The sequence below is a fragment of the Actinia tenebrosa genome, unplaced genomic scaffold, assembly GCF_029948245.1.
Source record: "Actinia tenebrosa isolate PJP-AT-01 unplaced genomic scaffold, QUT_ActTen_1.0 PGA_scaffold7__59_contigs__length_16204524, whole genome shotgun sequence".
NCBI lineage: Eukaryota > Metazoa > Cnidaria > Anthozoa > Actiniaria > Actiniidae > Actinia > Actinia tenebrosa.
This window is the reverse complement of record NW_028292584.1, coordinates 13923412-13941725: the sequence shown is the minus strand read 5'-3', so window position 1 is coordinate 13941725 and position 18314 is coordinate 13923412. Positions and strand designations below refer to the sequence as shown.

The window sequence follows — 18314 nt, the reverse complement described above, 5'->3', positions numbered from 1 at the left end:
AGAGTAATCTGGACTGTTCTAATAATGTTTGTGAAGTCTTGAACTAGCCGTCTGACACATAGAAAGTCTTTACGATTGATATGTTGGAATGCTTACTAAACTTGTAGAAGTTTGATAATACGTAGGTAAAAATGATGGACAATTATTTGAAGGTGCGTACTGCAGGTGGCGTTGATGGTAGGGTGGAAGATGGAGAGGGATAAGGTCAAGCTCGATGTTCTAAAGCATGGACCAATGGTCCCGTCAGAGAAGTGTTGACATTTCTTTTTCACCATTGAGCATGTCAGACCTGTCGACATGCTCAATGGTGTCTGTAGTGACTATGGCTATACGGCAAATACGTTGCTTAACATAAATGTAAATAGTGCATTCAGTTTTTTAGTTTTTGATATGAACACGAATATGAAGTTACCGTACATGTATAGGCGAGACGAGGATACTAAAAGAGGTGAACAGTCAACAGCCAAAGGGGGTATGGCGACCACTGCTATATAGCCCGAGGCATTGAGTGAACATGATCTAGGTCTGGGGGATATTACTGCACAATATATATAGCCCGAGGTATCGAGTGGTGTTATGAGTACAATGCGATACTGAGTGATATACACTCAATTGAAGAATCGTTGTCGGGTTCAGAAACATAGAACATAGAAGCTGAGACTGAAATGGCACATGGGAAGAACGTTAGTTAGATGCATGTTGTGACCGGCGACCCGTGGCATCATCCACTGTTTTTAGTACGCGTTTGGCGTTCTAAACCGACTGCATGGATGGCGCAAATAAATTATAATATAATTATGTCATTTCCCATGTGTCGTTTCGGTCTCAGCTTTTTTTTTTTGTTCTGTTTCTGAACCCGACAAAGATTCTTCAATTGAGTGTATACCAGATACCGAGTTAGACACGCAATTTAGTCTCATTCGAATAAAATCAAAAACACAAGAAATGGCATATTTTCTCGAATGGCATTATGGGACGCGGAAAGCAGGTATCATTGATAGGTTACTCCACGATGCTTGAGCAAAATAGCAATCTTATTTATCTTCTTTGGGAGATGGACGTTGAATGTCAGAATGTGGTCGCCAATAACATACTTGATGGGCGTTTAAGGGCCAAGCTAAATGTTAAATGATCTTAAAAAAATACCGCAAGGCGGACGACAAGAAAACTTAAGTAAAATACATCTATTATCGATTAAGTCGAGGGAAACATCTCTCTTTTCAATATTATCTTTAGATTATCAAAGTTTGGCCTCCGGCTGCCACTCATTTTAAACAAAAAAAGTAAAGGCAAGATATTTTGATAATATTTTTGCTTTTGCTTTTTTGTAATATTTGCATTCAAGAATAGAGAGAAAATTATTTTCATTTACAGAGCCTGCGCATCTTATGATCACCGCTGATCATAACATTTGCAGGCTCTTAACAACATTTTCAGAGATTCCTTGTACTTTGATCAGGAGCAGAATAGTAAGTTGTATTTGGGTAGATTGGTAGTCATTCCAAGGAATGGAATGGTTTTATTTTGAAGGAGGTGAGCCAGTTTCTCCATCGTCGAGTGTTTTGAGGAGTCGAAACAAGCTGGCTGCTTCACGAATTCGACTAAATTCAATACAGAAAGCTTGTACTTCGATGAACAAATCCTGTCAAATAAATAATAAATATGATATCAGAATCGAAAACATACGATTCGTGCGTCGTAAGATCAGTGGTGCCAATGACATACCAACAGGGGTAGGGTAAGTCGATCAGGGATTGTTGAAAGGGTGCGTTCCACATGTAAAGTCTTAGGCCCTGGCTAAACAAGGAAACACGTTTCCAGAAACATGTTTCCCGCGCGCCTGTTCCCCGATGATTCCAAGTTTAGCCACATGTGAAACATTGCTACGCGCAACAAATTTTGCTTCCAAGACGCAAAAATGTTTCTGCTGTGCGGCAAAAATATTTCATGCTTCCAAGACGCTTGGAAACAATGCTTCCCAAAGTTTCCTCTTTTAGCCACGAAAGTCAACATTCTAAAAGTTCGTTACTTAGCAACTCTAGCTCTATCTTGAAAGTGCGCATACGCTAACCGATATTGAGCAAACATGTTCCCCAATGATTCCTGACAGTATTGCCACCTTTGGAAACATTTAAGAAAACATGTTTCTGGAAACATGTTTCCTCGTTTAGACAAGGCCTTAAGCTTATTGGTTTAGCGGAGGGCTACTACACTCTACTCACATGCAATATCGAAACTGGGAATAGAACCGGAGACCCCACGTGTATAGTAACTCACCTCATCCTTGATTGTTGTAAATAATAATAATGATGATGATAATGGTAAGAATAAGTGTTAATGATAATGATGATTATGATAATAATAACGTCTTTGTTTACAGAGGGTGACACGTGACAGTCAATTTAGCACTGATAGACCAAATTCAAAACTCGCACCGATGTGAGGCTTAAGTTGTGAACAAAGGGATCTGGCGTGACTCAAAGTAATCTGGCGTGATTCAAAAGTCACGAATCACGCCAGATTCCTTTGTTCACAACTTAAGCCTCACATCGGTGCAAGTTTTGAATTTGGTCTATAAACTTGTGACTCTCTATGTTTAACGTCTCTAAGAGAGTGGGGACCGTAATAATAATAAGTGTAAAATCGAGGTCTAACTATTACAGTGCAGATATTAGTAGAGAGTTTACAGAGATAAATACAGTACCTTAACATCGATAATTTTGTTCCTTATTAGTGATTGTAAAAACACACACACCTGTGGACAGAGACCAAACCATTAGCCTTAGACAAATATATTTTTATAACTGTTATATTGATGGATTGCAAGCAATTCCCAAGAGTTAAAAGACAAAAACATGGCGGCCATTGTGGTACCGTTAACAATGGATGCTAATGAGAAATATTTTGTTAAATGGCACCAACATGGCCGCGATGACGTAACGTGCAAACGAAGAATTATCAATCAAAGAAGAATATACGCTGCATGTATAAGGTTGGCTTTTCTGAATTGAACATGGTGTACTGTGGTCTAGCTTGGGCACAAACATTTCATCATTCCTTACATGGTTTTTGTTTTGACCCAAGCTTGCCCACAATGCATTATGTTCATCGGATATTAGCGTTATCACAGGGAGCCCAAGCTCAATTATAGCTGGAAGCACATATCTTACAGCAAACTTGTGTGCTTAATGACCAAATCGTGTTTGTTTTTCCTGGAATTTTTAAGAAGTGTTTGTATTTTGTGAGAAAATGTTGTATCAATGTATTTACTCACCAGTCGAACTAGTCTGTTTTGCATATATTTATCTTTGATATTCTCACATGTTGAAATGCAATTAGAAATGTATAAATGGACAAATTCCTGTGGTAGACCAACAGTCTGTGAGGAAAAGGATACTGTTAGCAGAGCTGATCAAAACCATCATTACATGACCGTTATCATGATCATGCACCCATGATCACCATTATATCATCCTCATCACCAACATGCTATATGCAACTATCAACATCTTTCTCATCAAAACTTCATCAACGCAATCATCATGATCAATATCATCATCACCATCATCATCATCATCATCATCCTCCTCCTCAAAGCAAGCCTTACCACCAACAGCATCCTCAACATCACCAACACAATCATCATCAATCGTCATCACCATTACCATCACCAACAACACCATCACTATCACCAACACAATCATTATCATCAATCGTCATCACCATTACCATTACCAGCACCAACAACACCATCATTATCACCAACACAATCATCATCATCAATCGTCGTCACCATTACCATCACCATCATCTTCATCACTCTCATTGTCATCATCATTGTCATCACCACCATCATATTCATTATCATCATCATCAACGTCACCAACACCATCATCATCAGGGGCAGATCCAGGTGAGGGGTGCAGGAGTGCGCACCCCTCCCTGGTTTGACTTTGTGCCCCTACTTCGAAGATAGCCAACACTGTTTTTTCCCTTTGCACCCCTCCCTGGGTTAACTTTGTGCGCAGCACCAGGTCTCCCTAAACAAATTCCTTGATCCGCCCCTGATCATCAACACCACATTCATCAAGGATCTACATACAATAAAACTGCTTCAAGTTATTCTCTAGTTAATCTTTAGTCTTAATAAATTCTTTTAACATACATTAGTAAGTCTGTTGACAACCTCCATTGAGTGTAGAGACATCTCCATATTAACAAGAACTGATAAATACCTAAACACAATAGAAAAAAGCATCACAATAAAGAGAACCATACTAATTCAAGAGAAGAGAAAATGGAATGAAGCAACTATGTAGCAAGTATTAAGGTGTATTTGTCGTTTGGAAAGTTCTTAAAGATTGATTCGTGTTTCTTCAAGCATTTTTTTTCTCAGATTTTCTTTTTCCGAGATAAATATGCTTGAAGAAAAATAAATCGAATCTTTGAGAATTATATAGCATTAATACGTGAGCTTGTAGCTTGAAGGTACACCCTAAGAGTTTTTGCAGTTGCCAATCAGAGCAATAGAATCAGTCAAAACCTTCAATTTTTTTAATCTTAAAAGATTGACAGCAATAAAAAGAAATAAAAAATCCCAACATTCAAGTCAAAACTATCAAGTTCATAATAGTTTCTCATGACAAGATATTTTGTCCCCCCCCCCCCCTCCTCGCCCTCGCCCGTCTCTCAGACACACACACAAACACTAAAGGTTTACATTGATTGAATGTAGATTTTAATACTTACTCTGTAAATTGGTTGGATTGCATTAGTTTGAGTAATACGTCAATAGCAATTATTGGATTGTTCTCTACTAGATCTGGTAGCTGCAATACAAGGAAACACATCAAATGTTGAAATATTGGATGATGTGAACAAATACTTTCATTTAAGGTAGGGGTGGGAGGGGAAGCTTTGCTATGCAGCATTGGAGACAGGGCAGGAATGTGTAAGATTGTCAACACATATCGTATCTACCTTAGCAGGAGAGAGTCCAATATGATATACCAATTTTGGGTCTTTTTCAAGCTCATCAAGCACTTGCTGTACAAAATAATAATAATAATAATAATAATAATAATTGATTGATCACAAACAGAAACAATTACTGATGCATTCTGGTCTAGACTGGGTATAAAATGTTTTTTAGCCATTTTAATAAATAAATTATATGGTGAATTCTGAAGCCGAGCTAGACAAGTATGCACATGGTTTGAATAATGCTTAAAAATCATCCACACCCTAAATCCATTGTTTGATGTAGGTTCTTAAACTTCTACGGAAAACCCAGATTCTTAAAGCCGGGGACTGGAATTGATATCAACAGGGGAGAGCGGAGCTGAATTATAAACCCGGGATAGGCTTTTAATTACACGGATATATTGTAAGCACTCTATTTCCAAAAGAACAAGGCAACAGTAATGTACCTCTCTGAATTCAATATAATGTAGTATTTCATGTTTTGCATCGAAACAATGGAATTTAGGGCTTAGTTGATATTTTAAACCAGTTCAAACGCACGGGCTCGGTTTTGCATTAGAATTCAAGACCTTGGACCTGCAGCCCTCTGTCTTGATTTCTAATGCAAAATCTCACCCTAGCATTTGAACCTTTATATAATAACTTCAAATATTATTAGGGAAGGTATTTATAAGATTTGCAATGTGTTGTAGTATTGAACACTACTTTGTCAAGCAGTCTTCATACCTGCTGATGTCATCAGCGTCATGCTCTGTTTACTTATACAGCACATTTCTTGACCAATCAGGTAAACAGAGAGAGATGGCAAGATGATAATAATAAATACATGCCTGTTGTTGATGCATTACTAAAGGTCCTTTAAAAGCCTTGGTCATCATCCTTCGCACCTCTCCACCTTAAAAGTAACCACATCTAATAAGAATAGATTCTACTTGTATAGTACACCCAATGAGATTATATAAAGTACCATGGATAGTTGGTATTTCTACAGCACTGTCTTTCACTGCAGTGTAGTTCACACCATCCCTGAGGTCACAGGTTTGAGTTCCAGCTGAGCCACACGTGAGTTAAGTTTGTTTGAAGGGTTGTTCATTCTCCAGGTTCTCTGGCTTTCTTCTTTCCATAAAAATCAACATGTGAGTTGAGTTCGTTTGATGTGTTGTTCTCTCCCTTGCCACAAGGGTTTTTTTCCAGGTTCTCTGGTTTTCCTCCCTCCATAAAAATCAACATGTGAGTTTAGTGTTGTGTGCTGGTTTCATTGGCCCTCCCTGTATACTCCCCTGGGGTGTCATTTCATCAACTTATGGGAAGCACCGGTGGCCAGCGCTGCTAATGCTCCGCCTCTCACCAATGCGGCCTGAGTTCGAGTCCTGCCCATCTCGATGTCATATGTGAGTAGAGTTGTTTGTTGGTTCTCTCCTGTGCTTCGAAGATTTTCTCCAGGTTCTCCAGTTTTTCTCCCTCCTCAAAAATCAACTACCGAATTCTAATTCGATCTTTGGGCTTTCACTTAGTTTGGAGCCTAGCTCTGTTGAGATTGTTCCACGCTGTGATACAACAGCTAAAGCTAGTAGATTTTTTTTTAGATTTCTAAAATATTCTAAAGCTAATTTTTTTCGAAATAATATTGAGAGATTATGATCTACAGTACCTGCACTATTCATGACACACATGGTACTATCCCATTCTATTGAAGGTACATATCCTGATGGATTCATCCACACAAGCTGCATATCAACAAGAACAACATAGTTACGCTGTTACAGTATATTACTGCCTGTCTCAGAAACAAGTCTCAGATACTTGTAATTTAACCCTTTGACTACTAAGGTCCAACCTCAGTATTCTGCCTGTGTTCCTAGAGCTATTCAGAAAGTTGACCAAAAATTGTGCTCACAATCATTTGTGTGAAGTTTCTGGATTTTGATTGAATATTCCTCAAGTATGACAACTGAACAATGGGATACAGTAGGGTATTTTCTTGGGTGAACATATTCTGATGAAAAATAAAATGATAATTTTCGGCCTGTTTTGGCCCGCTTAGGAAAATCAGCAGATTTTGTAATGGCCTGATTTTGCCTTTTTAGTAATCAAAGGGTTAAGGGCTAGCACCCCATATGTAGCAATTAATTTTTAGTTATTTTATAATATATATAAAATTTTTCTAAATATATTTTGATATATTTTTTATGTACATTAAAACATATAATATATTCAAGGTTCCTGCTGTGGTATTGAACCAAGCAAGTAACGATCAAAATTCAAGGAGTTTTTGAGGAGTTTAAGGAGAAGCACGAACAATGAATATCATATATTGGGCATCTTGAGGCCAATCTGTGCAGCAGTATTGGACATCTTGTAACTTCAAGGGTTGTAAAGTACATGCAATATGTATGCACATTCTCTCTCATTAGGTACATTATCAATTGTCATAACAACACACAACTCTACCTACCTCGTCTTCACATGAATACAGTGGGGGTGGTACTCGGGCATAAGTTGGTCGAAGACTTGATTCCGTGGGAAGTTCATTTCCTTTAAACAAAAAAGAAAACCACGATCATGTTGACCTTTATTTTATTACATCAGTGCATAAAGGGACATCTTTTGTCTAAAAAGACCTGTTACAAACTGAAAAACTTACAATGGCTTTAGATTGTTTTAAGAGTTAAAGGGCCGAAGTTCATTTTGAGATTTTGTAATATTTACAGTAAACTATGTTCCCTGCTACCAGGATCTCCCATGTTGATGATTCTTGACAGAGAAGATCTATACCAAGAATTGCCAACAAGTAAGACTCAAGAATCACCAATGATGGAGACTCTGCTAGCAGGGAATAAACTATGGCACTTGATGAAGAAAGCCTAATCAACAACTTACCTGTCACTAGCTTTTCTGTTATATTATTGGCAGTAGAAGAGTCAAACTCAACACTAGAGAAGACAAAAAATGGTTTAATACCAAATACTGTGATAATAGTTATACAATATTAATTTGATAATTGTGCTGGAGTGGTGAAGATGGTGAAGCTGATGATGAAGATGATGGTGGTGATGATACAGTATTGATAATGATGATGATGAAGATGATGATGGTTATGTTGCTAATGATGATGATGATGATGGACATGATGATGTTGATGATGGAGATAATGATGATGGTGAAGATGACAATGGTTATGTTGCTGATGATGATAATGATGATGATGACGGTGATGGTGATGATGGACATGATGGACATGATGATAATAATCATGGTGACGATGATGGTGATGGTGAGAGTGATGGTGAGGATAATAATACAGGAATTGTTCTACAGGGACCTTGAGGGAGGCCCTGGATAATATGCACTAAAGTATCATCCTTTCACTTCCCCTCATCCTATCTAGTGAATAAATTATGGAATATCCACATCGATTAATCCACTGGATAAGAATTCATCCATCAGATAGCACTATCCACCCTTCGCACAACTGGGCCTTGTACTATAACTGTGCTAACTTACAGTACATACCTGCTTCGCATATCAGGATCTGCTAAAACAGGAGAAAGTCCACAGCAACTAATCTCAGCTAGCTGTGAGTTCTTTTCTGTTAATGACATTACTAGGTTACTGATGTCAAGGTTCTTGAAAGGAAAAAAATCAAACATTAATTTAGTGAATAAAAAATTTTGAATGACAAGGCATTTTGGGTCTTCTAGGAGACAAAGCTTTGTTACAATAATGTCATTGATTGACATGTACTGTTCATTATGTGACACTTTGACAAGAGATTAATTTAAAAAATGGACAGTTCCACAAAGAAAATTTCTCAAATATTGTGGGGTCCTTATTTCAGCATCTTTGTTTTATTTTGACCCTGGGTGACCCTTGCAATTCAATATGGCCACTGCTACTCATTCCGTATATATCCCCTTGCAGCTTGTAATCTGTTCATGACTACTAAGTTTTGCCATGGTTATTTAGATTACATGGCGCGAGCAGCCACACACAAGAATACGTTAACCACTCGTTCGACTTTGAATGTAAAATGTGAAGTTAGATAGAATACTTTGAATCGAACAGAATTTGTTTTAGTTGAGAAATAAACATAAGGTCATATGGCATATGTAATCATAATTTATCCTCATTCCTTAAACTCAATAAGATTCTGCTAAAACTCGGCTACTGTTTCATGTCAAACAAGCAGTTGAGAATGCTATTTATGATTGCTCATAATATTTACAACATGTACAGTATGACCTCTTTGCTTTAGCTAGGTCCCTAAGGTTTGTTAGCCAAAACAAAGAAAACTGTATTACAAAAGAATATTCCACGCATACGAGCGGGGTCCACACTTCATGCATACATTAAACACACATGCACGAGCGGAGCCCGTGCGGGGAGCCCTTCCATTTCCCATGCATGGAGACCCTGAAAAACGTCTGGCCTGTACTGTACGTGTAACAAGCATCAGCATTGATAAATGGGTACGTTATCAGGTACCAGCCCACACATGTTGATTGACACTTGGCCAGCTACTGGCCAATGATAAGCTGACTGTTTCTCAATGCACTGCCAAGAGTCAACTGGTGACTTTTGGTCATTCAACAGTACAATATCATCATCTGCATCAGTCTCTTTCAAACAATTTGATGATAGACAGTCAACTCTTGCCTTGCAGACATCCCAATATCATGGACACCTTGCTATTGCGGACAAGAGCAAAATGCAAGGCAATAAATTCTGACAAAGAAATAACCATAATTCATTCTTGCTATTGCGGACGCTCACTATTATGGGAACCTGCTGTAACAAGACTTGACCCTTGTACTTAATGAACTGTTCAATTACCTGTCCTATTCCAGGGTAGTCTGTAGATAAAACTTGTTTTGGTGTTTTCTTGAAAAGCTAAAACAAATGCAACAAGATTTATTTGGCTCCATCAAATGAAAAAAAATACTCCTTTGGACAATGGACAAACAAATACTATGCGCTTGGTCCATACAAATGACCAAGAACCAAATATTTTTCTGTAGGGCCCGACCTAACTCAGTCAATAAGTATTTTATCATATGACACTCACAAAAAGAAAAGAAAAGAAAAGAAAAGAAAGAAAGAAATAGCAAATAAAAGACAAAAGAGAAAGCGTGCAGATTCGAGCAGGGCGTTACCGATTCATAAGGCCCTGCTCTCTCAAAGCCGTACGGCCCTGCTCACACCATTTTCCCGATGGTTTTTTTAAGAGCGCATGCCCGGGCAGATATGGGTCATATGATAAAGTATAATATTCACACACTCCCACATTGATTATTAAACTATACAATATGACTCTCATCTCACATGTATGTGTTATGGCAAGTGACCAAAACCAGTTGAGTGAAGCCAGAGAAAATGATGCATGGTCTGTCCATTTTCATCTTTTACAGTATAATAAAAATAATAATAAATATGTTCTTATATAGCGCATTATAGACTCTCAATGCGCTTAACAAATACCACGATGAAATGTCAAGTGAAAAAAATAGATTAAAGTTACAAATTGAACAAAAATGCTGTTAGTTTTCTCTTGAATATTTCCAAAGACTGCGATGTTTTTATATCTGGTGGTAAACAGTTCCATAGTCTGGGCGCTGCTACGGCAAAGCTACGCGTACCATATGACTTAGTACGATATGGAGGTTGTTTTAAAATTACTCCTTGTGTGGCACTCCTTAGCTTATGAGTAGGTTGGTGTATTTTGAGAATATCACTTATATAGGATGGAGCGATACCGTTTATAGCTTTGTATGTGACCGTTAAAAGCTTGAATTCAATTCTTTTGGTATATTAGTCACTAAATCCAAGAACAACTTTTTGATGCCAAATTTGCTTACCTCTTTTGTTGGATCAGTGACAAGCTGGTATAAAAATGCCTTTTCAACAGGACTGATTGGGGACATAAATGCTCCTTGTGTTGTCTTATTAGAATCTCCTTCAGATGGTTCACTCTATAATCAAGGTGGAAAAAGTATCACTTGTATGTTAATGTTCTACAAAGTAAAATGAAAAACCAGCAGAAGATAGCCTGCGTCACATCCGGAATTTTCTTCGTAAAAAGACAGACTTCAAAAGAAAAGGACGGATGGAACAAAGGCTAACAGAAGACTGTGAACAAATGGTTAAAATAAGACGGGAATGAGATATGAGTAAACACCTGTAGAGGATTAAAGAAATGGAAAAACAGGTAGAACAGCAGCAGAAGATTATTGATATCTGATATTGCATCAACATGTTATAAGTCCTAGAGGTGTTCATATCCAGACAAGTGCAATTTTGACCAGACATTATCGTTGATTATTGATCAGTTTTTTTATCAATAATACATGTAGAGTGCTTCTGTTGAACAACTGAATAAATTTAGTAAATTTAGTTAGTTATTTAGCATATGTCAACTAATTAAATAGTAAAAGTGCGCCAAATAACGGTCATGCTAATCCGGGGGTTTGTTTTACCAGAGAATGAGTGAATAGACATTCATTTGTATCATCGTTTCTCCCCCTGATCTCAGTAGCTGTTTACTCGTAGTTTCAAATTTAGGTGACGTCACCTAAAATAGTAAATAACTTATCTAATTTAGTTGACATCACCTATTCAACAGTGAGACTAAAAGCACTCTAATAACATGACTTTATTTAATGAGTGTAGAGTACATGTATAAATACCCGGTATACAAATTATAAATTATGTAAAAATTACTGATTTATAGAGTACAAACACTATAAGTGTATAATATAAATACCACTAAATACTGCTAAATTATGCTAATCCTATTGTTTTCTATTGTTTAATTAGCACTATTTACTACTAAATAGTGCAAAGTGTTGCACACTTTTAATGTTTGTACTCTACCCAAAAATGTGTAAATTAAATTAAAATTTTAAGGGATAAAATGGTTTATATTTACCAGTAATTGTACAAAGACTGGAGCAAATGGATTAACAGACACATTGTCTGTCTTATACATCTCATACAGAAGGAATATCAATATGATACGGCTATTACTGGATGCAAGTAGATCAGGATGCTGCAGTAACATCACCTGGTAAGATTAAAGACATCAAACACCTAAATCAAGAGGTCATCAGTTAAAATATATACCCATCAACTTTGAATGAACTAAAATTTCTCCTATAGTCAACATTAAGAGTAAAGACATAATAACTATGGAATAAGACGCATATACGGGGATGTACTCGGGTGGGTAATATGGCGGGGGTCCGACGGAGCTTCATATTGCAACCCCCAGAAAATACACAAACCTGAAATTTTACACCCAAAAAAATACATGGTTTCCAAATTTCTGACCCAAGACTTAAATACTTCAAAACTGATGTAATGAATTCAACAGGCTCTTCAAATGCATGATTTTGCATATAAAACGAAAAACAACTTAATGGATTGTGCCTTGCTGAAAAAAAAAATCAAACAAATAATTTTCTGATACAAAAATTGGACTTGGAGGTGTAACAACCCAAAAAAATACGGGTTTCACTTCGAGACTCAAAAAAAATATGTGGCTGGTTGACCCAAAAAAATATGTCGGACCTCCCAGTCATGTTACCCACCTGAGTACACGGCCCTGGGGTCAGAGCTCTTTGTAGAATGAGTCATACAACAATAGAATTTAATATGTGCATATGTCTTGCGGGGTATTCTATAGTTGTACCAGAAATTCTTATTAAATTACTCCAGATTACAAAACCCTTCACACAAAACCCTAAAATACAGTACTAAAATTTTCCAAAGCTTTCTTGAGCTCTAACCTTCAATCACTCGCTTCATAACCTTATTAAAATTTCTAACTTTAATAATATCTGGTTAAATTAGTTTCATAAAACTTAAATTTAATGATTATTAAGCTTATATTAATGCATTAATTTTAAAACTAAAATGCTATTCTTCATTGGATTTGAATCAAAGGAAATTTTATGCCTTGGGGATTATAATATTTCTTCGTAACTCGCTGTAAATATCGTTAAAAATGCAAACATCTGATTTAAAAATTAAACTTAAAGATATATTGACTTTTAACTTACCAACGTTGAACCAATCTTAAAATGATCATTTTTGGAAAAGCATTGATGTAAATGATGGGCAATGGAATCAAAGGACGTCAGAAGAAGCGATTCATCAGAAAGAATACTGTTTAACGTTAAAAATAAGCAATAAGTATATAAATAAATAAATATACGAGTTGAGATACAAAAATTATGTACAAGCAAATGTTACGTTGGTAAAGATGAAGTAACGACTTTTGAACATCAAATATTCAATGAATAAATAAAAACAAAATAATACAAATACCTCAGTAAGGAAGATAGTTCACCAGTTGATAAGGTCATTTTAAGAATTCTTGATTATCTTTTGTCAAATTGGTAGAATAAAGCAGTTTTTGTCAAGCATTTTTTAACACTTTCTCAAATCCACGTCCGCCATGTTCCGTTGTGAGGACGTACTCAGGCTCCTCAACTTAACCGCGTTTACCACAGGCAACCCAATAAGTCTTATTGATATCTTCACAGCTGCTCTCCTGAAGATAAGAATGATTGAGAGAGAGACTAGGCAGAGTATAATTGTCAAGGAAATTTGATTCAGTCGGCTAGTAGTCGTACCCTACGATAGTATAAATTAAGCTATAATAAATATTTATGTGATTAACTGTGACAAACTCAATCACCTGGACTGCGAGATGACTTGGGATACTAACAGTCCAGGTGATTGAGAGAGCGTTATGTCTAGATGGGATACTCTCAGTCCAGGTGATTGAGAGAGGGCTGTGCCTAGATGGGATACTTACAGTCCAGGTGATTGAGAGAGGGCTGTGTCTAGATGGGATACTCTCAGTCCAGGTGATTGAGAGAGAATTGTGTCTAAACAGGATACTAACAGTCTAGGTGATTGAGAGAGGGTTGTGCCTAGATGGGATACTCGCAGTCCAGGTGATTAAGAATATGTTTGAAGTGCTACTCTGACGAAAATCACTCAAAATTGAATTCAGCTGAAACTTCCTAAGAAGTCATACGTCTGCATACACTCAACATCGAACATCGCTCTATACATTTCTTCGGCGTAGTTTATGATCATAATATCTGTAGTAAAGGGAGAAAGAAATACCCAAACACCCCAAAATATCAATCATAGTCACAAGTAATATGAAATAAGCACATTAACCACCCTTTGGGCTTCATAGGAATAAAATAAATTAAGGATTTGTATGCAAAGGAATATATGTAGCGATGTTTGATCATCGCCAACTATTCCGGCCATGCGCCGCTCGCCAAGTCAGCGGATATCATGTATGAAATAAAACCACAGGAAGCCCAAGCTCTCTTAGGTTTTTGCTTCACAAAGTGCCTATTCTTGAAGAAGGATCTCACAAATATTCGTCTCAAATCGGAGCTTTTTGAAAGTAAAAAACGAAAGGTATAAATTCGTTCAATCGACCACAGATTCGACATCAGTAGTTTAGAATGTGTGTATTTTATGGATCGACCCCGGCAAATGAGGTAACTAGTTCTGATTTTGAGAAATCCTGTTTATAATATTTGACCTTTTGTGTTTTTCTTGCAATGTAACAAAGCACTTATGGCAAGCAGGCTGTTAAAATCTAACTATCGAGACGAAAAGGTTTTTCCAAACAAATTAAAGTATGTTTGGTAAAAATTAAATGCTTTAATGTTATATATTTTTCTTCTACCCCGGCAAGTGTAAAACTGTTTACACAGAAATTTATAAATCGAAAACTATCTTGACTCTCTATACATTTCTTTGTAAAATCTGACTTAACTAGCTTAACACTTTCAAGCGACACCGCTGCATTTGTACGCGGGCGCATGACCGGAATAGTTGGCGATGTGCTGAGTGTATGCCGTCACAGACTCCAAAAAAGTTATCGTAAAAATACCATAATTTCGTCCTGAATATCGAGAAACCACTTTAAAAACAGTGATTATTGAACCTTTAAAGAGTATTCTTAACAAGTTTCAGCTGAATCCAAGTTTGAGCGATTTTCGTCAGAGTAGCACTTTAGTCACTTTCACTATAACTTAGCTTCGTGATCTAATGTTTAGGTTTAGGATTAGGGTTAGGGTTTCGATTCTTGGTGTCTTCACTTAATTTTTTTTCTAAGTGAAGAGAACCAAAATTTCTATAAACTCCCACTCGTGTGTTCAGAAACCTATGACGTACTTTGTTAACCCTAGTCTCCCTCAATCACCTGGACTGCGAGTATACCATCTAGTGAATCACCTGGACTGCGAGTATGCCATCTAGTGAATCACCTGGACTGCGAGTATGCCATCTAGTTCATCACCTGAACTGCGAGTATGCCATCTAGTTCAATCACCTGGACTGCGAGTATGTTTTCTGTTCAATCAGCTGGACTGCGAGTATGTTTTCTAGTTAATCATCTGGACTGAGTAGTATAGGGAATGGGGGTTCCAGCGCAATCTCAACACGGGCAAGACCCGTGTCAAAAATCCACCTACGGAAACAATCCCCACTCCCAGTGTGGTTGGGGGCAACAGCGCAAATATGTTAGTCTATATATGGAGTGCGAAGAATGTAAGAGAACTTTTAAGAAAGAAGCGGATTTGAAAAAGCATTTGAAAATGAAGACGAAGTGTATGAGCAGTTATGATTGTGGATGTGGTAAGAAGTTTGAGACTAAGGTTAAATTGTTTTGGCATTGTCAGGACTGTGAGTACGACTACGACGACTTAAAAAGTGCTTGGTATTAGGTATAAAATATTTCCTATTATATAGATGGAATCCCAAAGCAACTTCAGCACGGTGTCAATACCCGGTAACGGTGAGATTGACGTTAGACAGTTTTGGCGTCAGTCAGAAAGGAAGGTTAAAAGGACTCTCCGAAAAGGTATAGAAGAATTAGGAGCCCTGAAAGCGAGCATAATGGTAGAAGTAAGTTTGTCAAAAGACGAGGTAATGACGACAGCAATGTTGCGATCAAAGTCGTTAGTGATATTAGAATCCACGAATCTGGATAGGTCACTCAGTGAAGCCTTAGAAGCAATAATGGAGTCGCTGTCTAACTACACGAAAGAAGGATCGGGTTGGACAGTAGAGGAGGTTGAAGGAATAGAGATAAGTATAGCCAGGTACGTACCCATACGAGGGGGGAGTTACGTACCGCTACCAACGTGGGTAGAAAGGAAGAAGGCTATTGTAAACGTGAAGAATGAAGACAATCGATGCTTTATGTGGGCAATCAGGTCTGCACTGTATCCAGCAGAGAAGGATCCCTGTAGGACAAGTAAGTATCCCACAGATGATTTAGAGTGGGATGGTGTGGAATTTCCCATGCAGTTGATAGACATCCCCATATTTGAGGAAATAAACGATCTAGCAATTAACGTTTACGGAGTCAGAGAGCAGACGATAGTACCGTTAGTTCTGTCAAAAAGTAAAGGAGAGCGCGTACATTTATTCTACCACGGCGGACACTACTCATGGGTTAAACACATTAGCAGACTATTCTACAGACATACTAAGCACAAAGGCAAAAAGTACTTCTGTGACTGCTGCTTGCTGTCATTTACATCCTTAAATGCCCTAAAGAAACACGATGAGATCTGCCGCGGAGTCGAAGAAGTGGCGCAACGGATCCAGATGCCCACCAACAAAGAGCTTTCATACGCAGACCATCAAAAGCAGATGCAAGTGCCTTACGTGATATATGCAGACTTCGAAGCGTTGATAACTAAGGAAGAGCAGAAACGTGGCACCACGAATAAGGTGGGATTACACGAGATCTGCTCCTTTGGTTACATAGTAGTCAGATCAGACGGTAAAGCAAACCCTCCTGTAATTTACCGAGGTAAGAACGCAGCTAATGAGTTTCTAGAAGCATTGCGAGAAGAGGAGGGGGAGATTAGAGAACAATTAAGACGTCCAAAGAAGATGGAATTTACCAAAGAGAACCAGGAGGCTTTTAACAAGGCAAAAAAATGCCACATTTGCCAACATACGCTTCTTCAGTTTGGAAGACGAGCCAAGAAAGCGTGGGATGAAGATGGAAAGTATCTAGGAGAAGCTCATTTTAAATGCGGGAAGTATGCTAAGAAAGGTGAGAAGCCGGGAAAGCCCTCCACGCACTGCATTCACTGCCACAAAGCATTTGTTGAGGATTTCTATGTGGATAAGGTTAGGGATCACTGCCACATCACGGGTAAATACAGAGGAGCGGCTCATTGGAAATGCAATATAAACTTCAAAGTAAATCCAGACATGGAGATTCCGGTGTTCTTTCACAACCTCCGCGGTTACGACTCCCATTTGCTACTACAAGGAACAGACGGCTCCGACGTCAAATGCATACCCAACAACAAAGAGCGCTACATGTCCGTAACTGTGGGTAAGCTAAAGTTCTTAGATTCGCAGCAGTTTATGGCGGACTCCTTAGCAAACCTCGTAAAGTATAACACCAACTTTCCCATTTCCAGTCAATATGGCGCGGAAAGGAAAGGAGTCTACCCATACGAATACATGGATTCCTGGGATCGATTCAAAGAGCCCCTACCACCCAAAGATCGCTTCTACAGCACCCTAAACGAGTCCGGTATAAAGGATGAGGAGTACCAGCATGCGTTAGACGTGTGGGAAAAGTACTCCTGTGAGAACATGGGTGACTACCACGACATCTACCTAAGGTCTGACGTAGTGCTGCTCGCAGATGTTTTCCAAAGCTTCAGAAAGATGGCTATGGAATATTACGGATTGGATCCCGCTAATTTCTACACGGCTCCTGGGCTCAGCTGGAGTGCTTTGTTAAAGAAGACAAATGCGCAGTTGGATCTCCTAACGGAGTACGACATGTATCGGTTTATGGAAGACGGTATTCGTGGCGGCGTATGCGGACCCAGCCGACGTTACGCCCGCGCAAACAACCCCTTAGTAGAGCACGACCCAGAGAAACCAACCACATACATTTACTACCTGGATGCGAATAACCTTTATGGTTGGGCAATGTCACAGTACCTACCTGTGAGAGACTTCGAATGGGATCCAGTGAAGCCGATAGACTTCTACATGCAGGTAGGAAAGGAGGAAGACAAGGGTTACGTCTTAGAAGTGGATCTGGAGTACCCAGAGCGCCTGCACGACGAACACAATGAGTTCCCCTTAGCACCAGAAGCGATAGAGATACCATTTAAGCAGCTAAGTCCGCTGCAAAAGCAAATGTGCCCTGGTTACAAACCGTACAGGAAACTAACTATGAACCTGATGGATAAGAAGAAGTATGTGGTACATTACCGCAACCTGCAGTTCTACGTGCGACACGGAATGCGCGT

At 38.3% G+C, this 18314-nt stretch overlaps 1 protein-coding gene across 1 annotated transcript; it reads right to left on the bottom strand.

Annotated features, from left to right (window-relative positions):
• Window positions 1-1169: 1169 nt before the first annotated feature.
• LOC116301398 (CCR4-NOT transcription complex subunit 11) lies at window positions 1170-14654 on the bottom strand. Its single transcript, XM_031710453.2, has 16 exons — window positions 13309-14654; window positions 13041-13146; window positions 11909-12043; window positions 10839-10952; window positions 9817-9873; window positions 8497-8609; window positions 7864-7916; window positions 7439-7518; window positions 6635-6710; window positions 5814-5878; window positions 4981-5046; window positions 4750-4829; window positions 4166-4235; window positions 3275-3379; window positions 2705-2755; window positions 1170-1642 (listed from the first exon to the last, which is right to left on the bottom strand). The coding sequence occupies exons 1-16, from the start codon at window positions 13344-13346 to the stop codon at window positions 1520-1522; spliced, it is 1332 nt and encodes a 443-aa protein (XP_031566313.2). The 5' UTR covers window positions 13347-14654; the 3' UTR covers window positions 1170-1519.
• Between the last annotated feature and the right edge of the window lie 3660 nt (window positions 14655-18314).